General features: G+C 33.9%; 1 protein-coding gene across 1 annotated transcript in view; it reads left to right on the forward strand.

Annotated features, from left to right (window-relative positions):
* LOC136035799 (kinesin-like protein KIF20B) overlaps nucleotides 1-16,478 on the forward strand; it is an 82,785-nt gene that overhangs the window by 48,086 nt on the left and 18,221 nt on the right. The window contains exons 9-10 of the mRNA XM_065717770.1: nucleotides 7,071-7,194; nucleotides 16,027-16,206. Coding sequence (XP_065573842.1) covers nucleotides 7,071-7,194; nucleotides 16,027-16,206 — 304 coding nt within the window. The remainder of the gene's footprint in view (nucleotides 1-7,070; nucleotides 7,195-16,026; nucleotides 16,207-16,478) is intronic.

Here is a 16,478-nt window from a genome sequence, read left to right on the forward strand (position 1 = left end):
GTATGAAAACAAAAAACACGCCTATGAAAGTACGAAAGTGTACGAAAGCACGCCTATTACTTTCACCGACGTATTGTTTACTTAAATTAGAAAGTTTCTCGCTGAGGAGGGCCAGCCTTTAGTCTGGTTGAATTTTCCACTTTCAGTTCAATCACTTAACCTCGTTGATTATGATCTTTGATGTTATAATTAATCTTAGAGGTCAGTGTGGCTGAGTTCCACATTGGGTTACAGTACATATCCATGCAACACACGGGTGTTGAAAATGAGTTTTTACTTAGAATATTCGATCGATGTGCTGCCAAAACTCGCATTTTTTCTTAAGTGAAAGTTGGGGGGGAGGGCAAAATGGAGTTCATGCCCACCCCAAGATTTGGCCCAAATGGCGCCTCTGACTTTTTCCGATTCTTCGCGAGAGATATCAAGGTGCTAAATTGGACAAGCATATTCGAGATGTGGGCCGACAAAAGACCTGTAAATCCTTAAGGAGTGGGAAACGGGGACGCTAAATTTATTTAGAAGCTTTGGTAGGGCGATAGAAACATTAGCTCTATGGATGATGTCTTTAGCACTTTAAATTTGAAGAAAATGTGACGCCAAGTAGTTCAAATGAGGACACAGAAGTTTCAGGAGGGATAGGATTAAGAAAACAGAGCGAGGATTTGAGGAAACAAGTCGGCATTATCATGGACTTACGGGGTTTACTGTCATGTCTAAATCCAAGGCCTCATCTACAATTTCGTTGAGGATACTCATGGGTCGCTTATTAAATTCCTGAAGCAAGTTTCAACAACCGTTAGGTCATCAACAAATTTCCATCGGTCATGAAATTCCTTCGCGAGGCTGTTAACCATGACTAAAAAGAGGAGGTGACCTAGGACAGTACCTTGGGGTATACCATTGTAGACAAGGAGAGGATTTGAATAATGATTCTGGTATTTGACACCCTGCGAACTATTTGATAAGAAGGTGGCAACCAATTTCACCAGTAACGGATCAAAATTGAACTCGCTGACAAGTTTTTCAATTAAAATAATGTGGTTAAGAAAAGTAAATTCATTCTGAAGGTCAATGGAAATTAAATTAAGCCAGGAATTAGGCTTTTTGAGGATTTTCTCGACGTGGTCAATAAGAGAAACGAGGTAGTGGGAAATAGAAGTGGATTTTATGTTCCCAAATTGAATCAGGTCGGCAAGAGGTAAGATTTTTTCCTTTAGCCAATGTGAAAGGAATCCTTCATAAAGTTTCGAGAAAATAGGAGTAAGAGTAATAGGACGAACGCCTTCAACACCAGGCTTTCCGTTTGTCTTTTTCAAAGGGGTTATGAAATCATGTTTCCAAATTGTTGGAATTCGCCTAGACTCGGTAATCTCGTTCAACAGGAAAGATAAGGGCTTAGAAAGGAAGTCACCATAGGCACTAATAAGAGGAAGTGGGATGTCCAAAGGACAAGGACTTATTTTTCTTTCTTCTATTTATTCGTTTTTTTCTTATGCGTTTCTTATTCGTTTTTCAATTCTTCTATTTGTATCAGATGGGGAAGAAGGGGATAGGGCTCCTGTTGGTAATTGGCCGGTCGATGCTTGAAGGCTCTGGACAATGGAGGCGAGAAATTTAGTTAGTTTATTGGCAGTAACATCAGGGGGTTCGGGTAGGTCGAGGTCAAGCTGCTCAAGCCTCCTATCTCACAGCTTTTTAACCTTGGAATACCAATTTTTTGGTGAATTATTGAGCGATTCTTCGATCTTATTTTTGTAGTATGATCGTGCCAATTTACGAATTTCTCTTTTAATTGATTTTCTGAGTTTATTGTCTTCATCCAGTTTACCATTTTTGAAAAGCTTCACTAATTAGAAAAGTTTCTAATTAGTGTGTTTGTAGTTTGATTAATAATTGTTTTATCACTGGAGCAGCTTTTAAATCTTTTTTCAATTTGATATTTAACAATTAGCTTTTTGTGGAACGTAGGCATTTTCTCATTAAGATATTTTAAACATTAAATATCAGGCCAATCTTCAGTATTCAGCCATATACCAAAAGAAAGAAGACCAGAATTTTGAAAAGGGCGATAAGTGCCATAAGCTACTGAGAAAAAATCTTAAAATGTGAGGAGGGGGATAAAAGAATCGAAAGATGATAGCTCCCACCTAATTGGGGGTGGGGCAAAGACAAGGGGGGGGGGGGTGTAAAAAATTATACATATTAGCTAAAATAACATCAAGAGAGGTATTTTCCGGAGTCATTCGTATTTTAACAATTTGCTTTACTTTAAGTGAGGAGCAAAAAGAATTCATTTTAAGGTCGTTGGCATCGCCAACTAAAAAAAGGGGTACTTAGAAATAACAAAGTCAGCACTGGTCTGCAATTGCTGGATTAATTTCCGTTTTGAATCGATATTTTGATTTGGGGAGTAATAGAAAACAGCTATTGCAATAATATTAAATGGACTATGGAGTACTTTTAGTCTAATACTTAGCCAGAGGATTTCATCATACTCGGATAAACTAGGGACTCGAATAACCTTTGGGTAAAGATTACTCTTAGTAAAGAACAAAACACCGCCACCTTGTTTCTCCTAGTGGGTGATCTAAAGGACATTTATAAACTCTTGAGTTTAGAGATTAATAAACTCTGAATAATTTCTCAGGCGTCATTATGCTTTGGAGAAGAAGGGTAAGAGAAGGATTTACCTTGGGGATTTAGAGGTGAGGGTGGTCAAGGATTTGGACGAAACATGATGAGGAAGGTGCAACTAGTTTCCAGTTGACGGGAAGTGAGAACAATTAGGATTTATTACAAGACAATTATTGAATGCAAAAAGTCTCAGACCTGAGTCACGTTGACAGGGTAGACACGAGGGATAAAACAAATGGGCTAGAGGTGGGGTTTTGTGGAGATAGGGTAAGAAGGAGTCGAATTGGGAGGATTTTTGATAGAGCGGAAAGGGGGAGATGGGAAGGTAAGAAGGTGCTGGGAAAGGGAAGTGAGATGGGAACTTTCTGGGAGAAGGTAGGTCTGATTTACTTTGGAAAATGATGGGTGGAGTCCCGAGTAAGTCAACAATATCTTGGGCGCATGGAGCGGATATAATATGCAATGGGGTTTGTGATTCGGAGGGATATGAGTAAAAGGGGATTATGGCAGGGTTTGGGTGTGATGGTGATTTGACTGGCGGTGAGTAAATTTCTGGATTGAAGGGGCGTTTCGCTAAGATTGGGAGGGAGGTAATAAGAGGTATATAATAAGGGAGGAAAGGGATCCGTAGTGTTGCCTTAAAAAAGGGTCCTTCCAGTGTGGAATCTTTGACCTGTAACAGCTGGTACTGCCCAAGTTTATGCACTTTGCATTTGTTTGCAGCTTGATTTTTTTTTTTTTTTTTTTTGCAACATGAAAGAGGGAACATAAATATGCAGGTTATCACACCCGAAAAAACGCCCGCTTGATGCTAACTTACATAAAAGAACATGGACAAAATTACGCTTTGCTTTAGAACACTTGCCAGTAAAGTAAAAACGACATAAGTACAATAACGAGCACTTCTTTTGGGTTTCACGTTTTATGTAAACCAGAGCTAAGAGCTCATATGAAACTTGTGACGAGATCGGCTTGATGCCTGTCGGGATTTAAAATAAGAGCTCGGAGTCACGAGGTCCTTCTAAATATCAAAATTCATTAAGATCCGATCACCCACTCGTAGGTTGAAAATACCTCAATTTTTCTAATTTTTCCTCTGGCTTCAGCCCCTAGAATCGAATCGGGGAAAATGACTTTATCAAGTCAATTTGTGCAGCTCCCTGACACGCCTACCAATTTTCATCGTCCTAGCACTTCCAGAAACATTAAACTCGCCAAAGCACTGAACCCCACCCCATGACTCCCCAAAGAGAGCGGATCTAGTCTGGTCACGTCAATCACGTATCTACAACATTTATAAGCGTTTTTCAAGATTTTGGTTCCCCCTCCAACCCTCTTATGTCCCTGGATCCGATTCGAATTGAAAATGGAGCATCTGAGACATAAGATTCTTCTATATATCAAGTTTGATTGAGATCTGATCATCCATTCATAAGATACCTCGATTTTCACGATTTTCCAAGAATTCTGGTTTCCCCCTCCAACTCCCCACGATGTCACCGGATCTGGTCGGAATTTAAAATGAGAGTTCTAAAGCACAAGATCCTTCTAAATATCAAATTTCATTAAGATCTGATAACCCATTCGTAAGTTACAAATACCTCATTTTTTTCTAATTTTTCCGAATTACCCCCCCCCCCCCCCAGCTCCAAAAAAGAGAGCGGTGCTTATTCTTCCCACCAAGTTTCATCCTAATCTCTCCGCTTTAAGTTTTTCCAAGATTTCCGGTTCCCCCACAACTCCCCCCTTAATGACTCTGGATCCGGTTGGGATTTAAAGTAAGAGATCTGAGTTACGAGATCCTTCTTAATATGAAATTTCATTAAGATCCGATCCCTCCTTCGTAAGTTAAAAATACCTCATTTTTCCTAATTTCTAGGAATTAACCCTCCCCCCAACTACCCTAAAGAGAGCGGATCCGTTCCGGTTATGTTAATCACGTATCTAGGACTTGTGCTTTTTTTCCCACCAAGTTTCATTCCGATCCCTCCACTCTAAGTGTTTTCAAAGATTTTAGCCCCCCCCCAACTCCCCCGGTGTCACTGGATCCGGCCGAAATTTAAGATAAGAGCTCTGAGACACGATATCCTTCCAAATATCAAATTTCATTAAGATCCGATCACTCCTTCGTAAGTTAAAAATAACCCATTTTTTCTAATTTTTCAGAATTACACCCCCCCCCCTCCTGTCTACCCCAATGAGGGCGGATCCGTTCCGATTATGTCAATCACATATCTAGAACTTGTGCTTATTTTTCCCACCAAGTTTCATCCCGATCCCTCCACTCTAAGCGTTTGCGACGTTTTCAACCGACCGAATTTGCGATCGCCATATGTCACCTGGTAGATTCCAAGTGCCATAAAAGCGGGAACAAATTTTGGACGAGCTGTATTTCGTTTTTTGAGGTAATAGATAATAAATCTATGGTTATAGGGGTACTTTGGACCTAATTCGCAATTTCCTTGCTTAAAAAACTTGCAATTTTTATAACACTATTATCAGGAATACCTTTTTCCTACAGCTTGCTTGGAACACGGTCATACCCAAAATCACATTTATATCCTAATTTGGAAAAACCTGTCAAAATTATACTAGTACATTTGTTAATATTAGAAGGGAAGTCATTATTATTAGACAGATTCACTTCCGTACTGTCAAAACGAATTTGGGCATATGTGTTCTCAAGGTCAGGATTCTAATTAGGTTGAATCGAGGTGAGATTGAGGTCAGGTACAATTTCTGAACTTAGATTTGTATCACTTTTAGTGACTAAAATTAATGAACTTAATCCTCTGCTTCCTTCATTAATATTCATTGAGCTTTAAGACAATGAACTTTTTTGATGATTAGAGTCTAAAGTGTTATTTACCTTGTTTGGGATGGAATTATTTATAGGTTGGCTTATTGAATCACTTTTATAAACTGACAAAAAATCTGCAATAAGCATTAACACATCCGTTAATTCTTCTTTTAAAGTCAATATTTTTGTAAAATCTGGTTGTAAGGAGGGGCTATCGTGACGCTGTCTGTTTGAACAGATTTATACATGCTGCATTTAGTGACTTGGCTCGATACGTGCGTTGAGTCTTCGGGAAGAAATTCAAGATCTTACGCTGGTGTGTGACAGGGGAAAGTGTAGGACCGACTGAACTAGGCAGCCTCATGAGGCATAAAATTCCTAGTTTATGCAGCAGAAACATGGTACCTGAACCAAGAATAACAGTCCTGACTTTTGAAAAAAAAAAAAAACCGGCTGTGTCTTTGCAGAATACTGAATATCCACTGGCCACAGAGGATGACAAACCATCTATGAAAAGACACGATAACCTTTAGCAACCGACATTAACAGAGTCAGAAGGTGCGGATATTTGGGATACGTCCTCTTGGAAGGTTTTCTTGACTCAAACACTGCTATGCCATCTGCAATATCAGTATCATTGACCTGGACTTCGGGGTTTAATCTGATGCCTCCTGTCTCTGTGTTCCGAAAGATGTAATTAATCATTATCACAAAAAATAATGGTGATAGAACACACCCCTGTTTTACTCCTGACAAAATGCGGAAGAAACGAGTTTTCGTCTCTGGTGTTTTTACGCAACATAAGCTGCCCTCATAAATGGTGGTAATAATCGTCACATTTCCTCAGGGATTCCATAATGGATGAGAATCTTCCATAGACTTTCACGATCTACGGAATTGAATGCCTTATTGAAGTCCTCAAAGATCATATAGATCTTCGAACCCCACTCTCTGCTTTCTTCAGCTAGAAGTCCAATCGAGAATTTAAGGTCTGCACATGAGCGATTTGGCTGGAAGCCATGCTGTTCGCCTTGGAGGTGTCAATCAATTTGTGTTCGTATCCTCTGTAGGATAATGGATAAGAGAATCTTCGCGGGTATTGACAGTAAACTTATACCCGCCAGTTGCCTAGTTCATAGCGTCTGCTTTTTTGAGTATCCTAATGAGTGAGTTGCCAGTCTGATTGTACTTTGGCTGTTGTCCGAGTGAAGAGTAAAGACCAAACGTGTGTATGTTGATGCATTTATCAACATGCCTCTGTATGATGTACGATCCAGTCCTTGTGATTTTCCAGTTTCTTTGCTGCTTCTCATGTCTCACTGGTAGAAGGCAGGTCCGTGCTGATATTCAGGGGACCATATTCGCACTGGACTTTGCTAGTAACCTTCGTTGACGGATTCTTGCGTTTTTCGTGTATTCCCCCCACCCTTTGCTGGAATAAAATGATATGTGTTTTTCTGGTTCTTTGTCATTGCCATTTGTTGAATGTCACCTTTATTAAACAAAAAAATGTGATGTAGTTGGCTTGGATGTATGTCAGTGTAAAGTAGCTCGTTGCTTTTTTCGTTCAAATAGAAGTTTTTCTAACAAATTTCCGTGACTTTTATTTTGATATGATTTATTTTATTTTTTTAAGAATGCTAACCAAGACTTGGAAGTGCAGCTAAAGAAACTGCAAAGCACTCTTGATGACCATAAGAAAGCATTGGCTGATTCCCAAGGGGAAATAATGAGGTTAACCTACAGCCAAGCTTTGCAAGGTGACTTCTTTTATGTTTGATCTTTTTCCTTTTTCTTACCATATTTTCTATTATTTCTCAACATATCAACCTCCCAACATTTTTTTTATTTACCTACTTTTATTATTTCAGAAGGGGAAATAATTAGGTTAAAATATAGCCAAGCATTGCAAGGTACCTTTTATTTTATGCTTGATCTTTTTCTCTTTTTTACTATATTTCCCATTATTTTTTAACTTTTCAATCTCCCAACCATTATTTTCTTTATTTCTATGCCTTTATTATTTCTGAAGAGAAAAAAATGAAGTTAAAATATAGCCAAGTATTGCAAGGTACTTTTTATTTTATGTCGGATCTTTTCCTTCTTTTTTTTACCATATTTTCCATTTTTTCCCAAGCTCTCGACCTCCCAACCATTATTTCTATACTTTCATTATCCACAAGTGAAAACAATGAAATTCAGCTATAGCCAAGCATTCCAAGGTACCTTTTATTTTATGTTCGTTTTTTTTTCTTTTTTTTTACTATATTTCCCATTATTTTCCAACCCCCCAGTCTCCCAACCATTATTTCCATACTCTCATTATTTTCCAATGGGAAATAATAATGTTAACATTTAGCCAAGCATTTCAAGGTAACTTTTATTTTACGTTTGACCTTTTCTTTCTTTTTACCTTATTTATCATTATTTCTCGACCTTTTCTCCGTTGTTTTCTTTATATTCATGCTTTTATTATTTCTGAAGTGGAAAAAGCTAGTCGTCCGCAGTTGATGTGGGAGCAAGTCATAAAGAAAGATTTAAGGGAAATGAAAATGTAATGTGAGGGTTTAAAAAAGGAGGCTTTGAATAGATTGGGATGGAGGAGGAGCGTGCATAGATGTTTTGGCTTCAGGTGTCTTGATGCGGTGGTGAATTGTTAGTAGTAGTATATATATATATATATATATATATATATATATATATATATATATATATATATATATATATATATATATATATATATATATATATATCATGAAAAGAGAAATCACCAATGCTACAGCACAAACACAAAAAAAAAAAAAAAAAAAAAAAAAAAAAAAAAAAAAAAAAAAAAAAAAAAAAAAAAAAAAAAAAAAAAAAAAAAAAAAAAGGAGACAGAAGGAGAAAAGGAAGACTGTTTTCCTAAATTAGTGATTAATATAGACCAGCACTTGAATGAGGCCTCAACCCTACTCATCCACACAATCACATAGGTCAAACAGCATAGCCACACACAATCAACCATAAAGAATAATCCATGGACAGGCAGTCATGTCGTCAATAAGTATAAGTCGTCATTTACCAAACCATAGAAAAAATAATATAGACAAATAATTCAGAGGCAACACCCAACATAAGGGCTCATCAGGAGAATACACTGGCCTATATAGGGTTTCGCCACTCTAAATTCCCTACCCAGCACAGTGTTGTGGCTACCACAGAATATCCATGGCATCCCCGCGTCAGGTATCACCCCCAAAATACATGTCTATGAAAAAAAAACAGCAAATGTAAAACAACCAAGTAAAACCAAAACAAGCCTATCCTGTTAATATATCCCTCCCTTTAGCAACAATAGGTAAACTAAATATTAAAAATTTAACCAAATCACAAATATTAACACATTGCAAAAAACCTGAATGAACTAAACAATTATATAATTCATCTTTACCATGTGGCTAATTTTTTAAAAATTCCGCTCAAATAGAAACACAATTCAAAATAAATGGCGCTGTGACAACATTTCTCGAACCTCCGAAATTAGTCAAAAAATTTCTTTAAGTATTTCTAGATAATTCTTTTGATATTTATTTAAAAGTTCGTTATAATGAAAACTAAATTTTTTAAATTGCCAAGTTAATTTATTTGCAGAAAAACCTCTTGATATCAATTTTTGGCTTAAGATTTTACATCTATTTTTAAAATCAATATAATTACTACAAATCCTTGCATAACGAAGTAACTGTGAGAAAAACGCTGAATATGTGATATTTGAGTGTATATTACTTTCAGGGAATGGGAAACTAATCACTTCAAAATCAAAATCATCCGTTTTATTATACATTTTAAAACTTAATTTATTATTATCACAAATATTAATATTTAAATCTAAGAAATGATCTTCATGACCAGCGCCATGACTAGGCTCAAGAATAAGCTCTGATGGATATATATTTTTAGAAATATCAATGAAATCCTTACAATTTAAGACCAAAATATCATCTAAATATCTTTTATTATTTGACAAAGCATGTTTTAAATTAATTGGATTATTCTTATCCATCATATATTTATATTCTAGTTGACTTAAAAACAAGTCAGCTATAAATGGGCTGGCATTCCCCCCCATGGGAATTCCCATAATTTGCTTGTACAAATCACCCCCAAATCTTATATAAGTATTGTATAAAACAAATTCCAATAACTCAAAAATCATATCCAAGCTGTAACATCTCAAGTTAACTGTAGTATTAAAGCAGTTTGTCCATATGGCTTTTTTATTATAACTGTCTATTTTTAAGAACCTTTTACTAGATAAGAGGAAAGATTTCTTTATAACAGTTTTTAAATTATCTAACACTAAATTGAGTGATAAATTAGTATACATTGTCGCAAAATCGAAAGACTCAATTCTTTTAGCTGAAACCATTGTTAAAGAATCTATCACCTGCAGTGAATTATTAACACTCCAATATGGATTAAAATTCGAAAATTTTTTAATACCAGAACAATAGGTTTTAAGTTTATTTACAATTTCCTTTAAAATTAAAGAGAGGTCAGTAGCAGCAATGCGGGTTGGACATTTAGCTGCTCCAGCAATAAACCGTGGTTTAGGGGGATTCTTATGAAATTTTACAGTCCAATATAGGAAAGGGAACTTTTTATCATTGTCATTTATTTTAATATTAAAATTTTTAAAAAGTATTTCTTCAGTCTTTTCAATTAAATTCTCATCCTCTATATTTACCTTTTCATAAACATTAGTTGTGCCTAACTCCCTTTTTAAGATATCACAATACAGCTTCTGACAAATTATGGCAAAATTATTATTAGCTTTATCCACTGGCACAATTACAAATTCATTCTTTAGATTAGCAATTGCTTGTTTAATCTTCGTATTATAAAATAATGATTTAGTGTTACTATTTTTTAAGTTAGAATATATTTTATTTCTTACTCTACTAATAATTAAATTCTTCCAACTTTGAAAACTCTCTTTATTTTTATTCTCTTTCTTACACCACTTATCAATAAATAAATCAAAATCATTTTCCAAGCCATCAAGAACACTCGATGGTTTCAGATGATGAGAAAGACGGAAATTTGCCCCTTTATTCATTATAATTTGAAGATCATCTTGCTTTATTATTGACAAGTCCCCTGTTATAACATGTTTGTAAGTAGGATTTACAAATGGGCCAAGTTGCTTACAATTACAAACCGGTTTTCAATTTATATCGCTATCTAGTTTTTTTAGTATTAAATTATAATTAAAAATAATTTGCCCAATAGTTTTTGAAAATTTATAAGTTAAAACTGGACTATCATTATAATTTAAATTACTAGGAAGGGCCTGTTTCACATGCCGCTGATTTAAAATTTCTGGTAAATTAATATCTTCAATCTGCTTACAAGTAAAATTAATAGGTAAATATAATCTGTTATCCTTATTACTAATCTTATCGAACTTTTTCTTTTTTGAAATAAATTTCGTTTTAGATAGAATGCAAATTGTATCACATATTACTTTAAAATTATAATCAAGAGCTGTATTATTCTTCACAATCCAGAAAAGTTTGATTAAATTCCTCTTGGATAAATTATTTAGACACTTTATTACAGAAATCATACCCCTAGATTCAAGTAGCTGGCATAGATCTATAGAAAGCATATGTACATCTAATTCATTTTTTCTATTATTTTTCCTATGTCCTCTCGATCGTTTTTTACGTTTGGTAGGACAAGTAAAAGAAGGATGGTCCATAAAACCATCAATACATTTAACAACAACATGAGACATGTCACCATATTTTGCTACACGATCATTTAACCCAAAAGGATAAGCTGTACCAAGAGTATGGATCCAGAAATCCTCCTGTTTACGTAGTCTATTATTCTTCTCTTCTTTATTTAAATTTTCTAATTCTAAATTTTCTAAAATTGTGACAGTTATATCTGATATGGAACATTTACCATTACTACAATGTTGAACTAGATAGTTATTAGTTTTTTCATTATTAACTGTTGTCTTGTGTCCAGAAAATCTTTTATATATATTATTAGTTGTTTCCCCCACATATTGTAGGCAGCATTTATTACATTCTAATAGGTAAATTACATTGGTTGTTCTACAATTAACATTACCACGTAACTTGCATGCAAAATTTTTATTATACAATGTACTTTTAACAGAAGTCCGTGGGACAAAATGATCTTGGCAAAGAAAACAACGACTTTTACACTTACTAACTTTCAAAAAATCGTTCCGAGTTCCGAGGCTAATATTTGTGTTTTGTTGCATAAAAAGTTATTGAAAATAAATCCAAAACAAACCAACATCCAAATCAAAATCCAACAATCAAAGTCCAGAAAACATGCCAAGGTCAATAGGTCAATAGGTCAATAAATACATAAGCAAAAAGATGAAAGAACATGAAATTTGCATAAGTGCCATCTCATCAATAATTAACAATATCAGGTTAAAAACCTGGACCAGGGTAAAGGTCTGTCGGGGAGAAAACTAAAAAAAATTTTCTCCACCAGCACTGGATCCAACCTGGAGTAATATCATGAAAAGAGAAATCACCAATGCTACAGCACAAACACAAAAAAAAAAAAAAAAAAAAAAAAAAAAAAAAAAAAAAAAAAAAAAAAAAAAAAAAAAAAAAAAAAAAAAAAAAAAAAAAAAAAAAAAAAAAAGGAGACAGAAGGAGAAAAGGAAGACTGTTTTCCTAAATTAGTGATTAATATAGACCAGCACTTGAATGAGGCCTCAACCCTACTCATCCACACAATCACATAGGTCAAACAGCATAGCCACACACAATCAACCATAAAGAATAATCCATGGACAGGCAGTCATGTCGTCAATAAGTATAAGTCGTCATTTACCAAACCATAGAAAAAATAATATAGACAAATAATTCAGAGGCAACACCCAACATAAGGGCTCATCAGGAGAATACACTGGCCTATATAGGGTTTCGCCACTCTAAATTCCCTACCCAGCACAGTGTTGTGGCTACCACAGAATATCCATGGCATCCCCGCGTCAGGTATCACCCCCAAAATACATGTCTATGAAAAAAAAACAGCAAATGTAAAACAACCAAGTAAAACCAAAACAAGCCTATCCTGTTAATATATCCCTCCCTTTAGCAACAATAGGTAAACTAAATATTAAAAATTTAACCAAATCACAAATATTAACACATTGCAAAAAACCTGAATGAACTAAACAATTATATAATTCATCTTTACCATGTGGCTAATTTTTTAAAAATTCCGCTCAAATAGAAACACAATTCAAAATAAATGGCGCTGTGACAACATTTCTCGAACCTCCGAAATTAGTCAAAAAATTTCTTTAAGTATTTCTAGATAATTCTTTTGATATTTATTTAAAAGTTCGTTATAATGAAAACTAAATTTTTTAAATTGCCAAGTTAATTTATTTGCAGAAAAACCTCTTGATATCAATTTTTGGCTTAAGATTTTACATCTATTTTTAAAATCAATATAATTACTACAAATCCTTGCATAACGAAGTAACTGTGAGAAAAACGCTGAATATGTGATATTTGAGTGTATATTACTTTCAGGGAATGGGAAACTAATCACTTCAAAATCAAAATCATCCGTTTTATTATACATTTTAAAACTTAATTTATTATTATCACAAATATTAATATTTAAATCTAAGAAATGATCTTCATGACCAGCGCCATGACTAGGCTCAAGAATAAGCTCTGATGGATATATATTTTTAGAAATATCAATGAAATCCTTACAATTTAAGACCAAAATATCATCTAAATATCTTTTATTATTTGACAAAGCATGTTTTAAATTAATTGGATTATTCTTATCCATCATATATTTATATTCTAGTTGACTTAAAAACAAGTCAGCTATAAATGGGCTGGCATTCCCCCCCATGGGAATTCCCATAATTTGCTTGTACAAATCACCCCCAAATCTTATATAAGTATTGTATAAAACAAATTCCAATAACTCAAAAATCATATCCAAGCTGTAACATCTCAAGTTAACTGTAGTATTAAAGCAGTTTGTCCATATGGCTTTTTTATTATAACTGTCTATTTTTAAGAACCTTTTACTAGATAAGAGGAAAGATTTCTTTATAACAGTTTTTAAATTATCTAACACTAAATTGAGTGATAAATTAGTATACATTGTCGCAAAATCGAAAGACTCAATTCTTTTAGCTGAAACCATTGTTAAAGAATCTATCACCTGCAGTGAATTATTAACACTCCAATATGGATTAAAATTCGAAAATTTTTTAATACCAGAACAATAGGTTTTAAGTTTATTTACAATTTCCTTTAAAATTAAAGAGAGGTCAGTAGCAGCAATGCGGGTTGGACATTTAGCTGCTCCAGCAATAAACCGTGGTTTATATATATATATATATATATATATATATATATATATATATATATGTATATATATATGTATATGTGTGTATATATATATATATATATATATATATATATATATATATATATATATATATATATATACATATATATACATATATATATATATATATATAAATATATATATATATATATATATATATATGTATATATATATATATATATATATATATATATATATATATATATATGCAATTATAAATTGCAATTAACTTGGCAATTTTAAAAAAATTAGTTTTCATTATAACGAACTTTTAAATAAATATCAAAAGAATTATCTAGAAATACTTAAAGAAATTTTTAACTAATTTCGGAGGTTCGAGAAATGTTGTCACAGCGCCATTTATTTTGAATTGTGTTTCTATTTGAGGGGAATTTTTAAAAAATTAGCCACATGGTAAAGATGAATTATATAATTGTTTAGTTCATTCAGGTTTTTTGCAATGTGTTAATATTTGTGATTTGGTAAAATTTATAATATTTAGTTTACCTATTGTTGCTAAAGGGAGGGATATATTAACAGGATAAGCTTGTTTTGGTTTTACTTGGTTGTTTTACATTTGCTGTTTTTTTTTTTCGTAGGCATGTATTTTGGGGGTGATACCTGACGCGGGGATGCCATGGATATTCTGTGGTAGCCACAACACTGTGCTGGGTAGAGAATTTAGAGTGGCGAAACCCTATATAGGCCAGTGTATTCTCCTGATGAGCCCTTATGTTGGGTGTTGCCTCTGAATTATTTATCTATATTATTTTTTCTATTGTTTGGTAAATGACGACTTATACTTATTGACGACATGACTGCCTGTCCATGGATTATTCTTTATGGTTGATTGTGTGTGGCTATGCTGTTTGACCTATGTGATTGTATGGATGAGTAGGGTTAAGGCCTCATTCAAGTGCTGGTCTATATTAATCACTAATTTAGGAAAACAGTCTTCCTTTTCTCCTTCTGTCTCTCTTTTTTTTTTTTTTTTTTTTTTTTTTTTTTTTTTTTTTTTTTTTTTTTTTTTTTTTTTTTTTTTTTTTTTTTTTTTGGTGTTTGTGCTGTAGCATTGGTGATTTCTCTTTTCATGATATATATATATATTTATATATATATATATATATATATATATATATATATATATATATATATATATATATATATATATATATATATATAGTATATATATACTAGCAACTCACCGCAGCACCAAGCTGCCTGAGGCCAACACAGCTACGCACGCTCCTCTTCCATCCCAATCTATTCAGAGCCTCCCTGTTTACACCCTCACATCAAATTTTCATTTCCTGGCAAAGAGGAACTGTGAATAATTCACTGGAGTAAATCTGAGATAATGGACTGGGAGGGGCAGATATCCCCCTCCGTGCGTCCCTGTCTCTCATTATTAAGTTTTATATAGGTTTATAGATTTTATAATTCAATATAAAAGACTGTGAACCAGCTCAGAAGAACAAAAATAGGGAAACATGTCTCGTTTTAAAAGTAAAAAAAGAACAAAAAAAAAAAAAAATTCACGTTCGGAAATCCTTTTTGACGTACAAATGACTTCGAGCGAAACTGTCCGAGAACTGGCAAAGAGGAGCTCTGACTAGTCTATTAAATAAACAAATGACATTTAAAGGCACAGTTTGAGTACGAGAGCATAGTTGGATCATATTTGTCCATGTTCCGTCACATAAAAAATAAATCACCTGCTGATTTATGCGTTAATATAAAAAGGGCGATATGAATTCTTTTGGAATTCATTCCACTCTCTTTTTTTTTCCGTGATCCCACTGGCGAATTCAGGGAAGCACCCCTCCCAAGATTTCTTCTGGCTGGCTCATTCCTTGTCTTTTCTGTTTTCACTCTTTTTTTTAACAAGTTGTTCAATTTGGTCAATTATTGGCGTCTTCTCCCCCCCAAGATTTCGCTCTAGATCCACCCCTATTGTTATTCTGAACGTGTCTTATGTGCTGATAACAAATTATTGTTGTGTTTAAAAATTAATTATATACTTGCCATAAAAGAAATAATATGGAGTCCCTAAATAATAGGGACTTATGGAGAGTTTCCCATAAGTCCCAGAGTTCTTCCCTGACTAGTTTCATAGATCTGTTCGTAGAATGAAGGAAACATGAATATGTTATCTTGAATTACAGGTGAAAAGAATTTCGATTTTTCACGTACCGAAACCCCTTTTGATATACAAATGACTTTCGATGAAGTTATGCGCAAACTTGAAAAGAGAAACCGTGAGTATGACGATATAAGGCAAAAATATGAGGACACGGGTAAAAACTTGGAGGAGGTGATTGCTGAGCTTGATGAGCTTGAAACAGGTAAGTAGACTTACACTTTATTTGTAGGGCCTAAACTGTATTGAATAAATAGCAAACGGGGGGGGGAGAAAGGCATGTTACCCGCAATAGTGTGTCTTGGGGGGGTTATAACAGTAAACTTGAAATATTTGGCAATGAGAGCAGAAGGGCATGCTACAATGCTGTTCCCATAAAAACAAAAGTAGCTACATTAGCAACGAAAGTAGCTATGTTATCAAGAAAAGAGTAATTCTGCTCACTTTTTTGTAGCTATAATATCAGCCAAAGTAGCT

The sequence above is a fragment of the Artemia franciscana genome, chromosome 14, assembly GCF_032884065.1.
Source record: "Artemia franciscana chromosome 14, ASM3288406v1, whole genome shotgun sequence".
In the NCBI taxonomy this organism is placed as follows: domain Eukaryota; kingdom Metazoa; phylum Arthropoda; class Branchiopoda; order Anostraca; family Artemiidae; genus Artemia; species Artemia franciscana.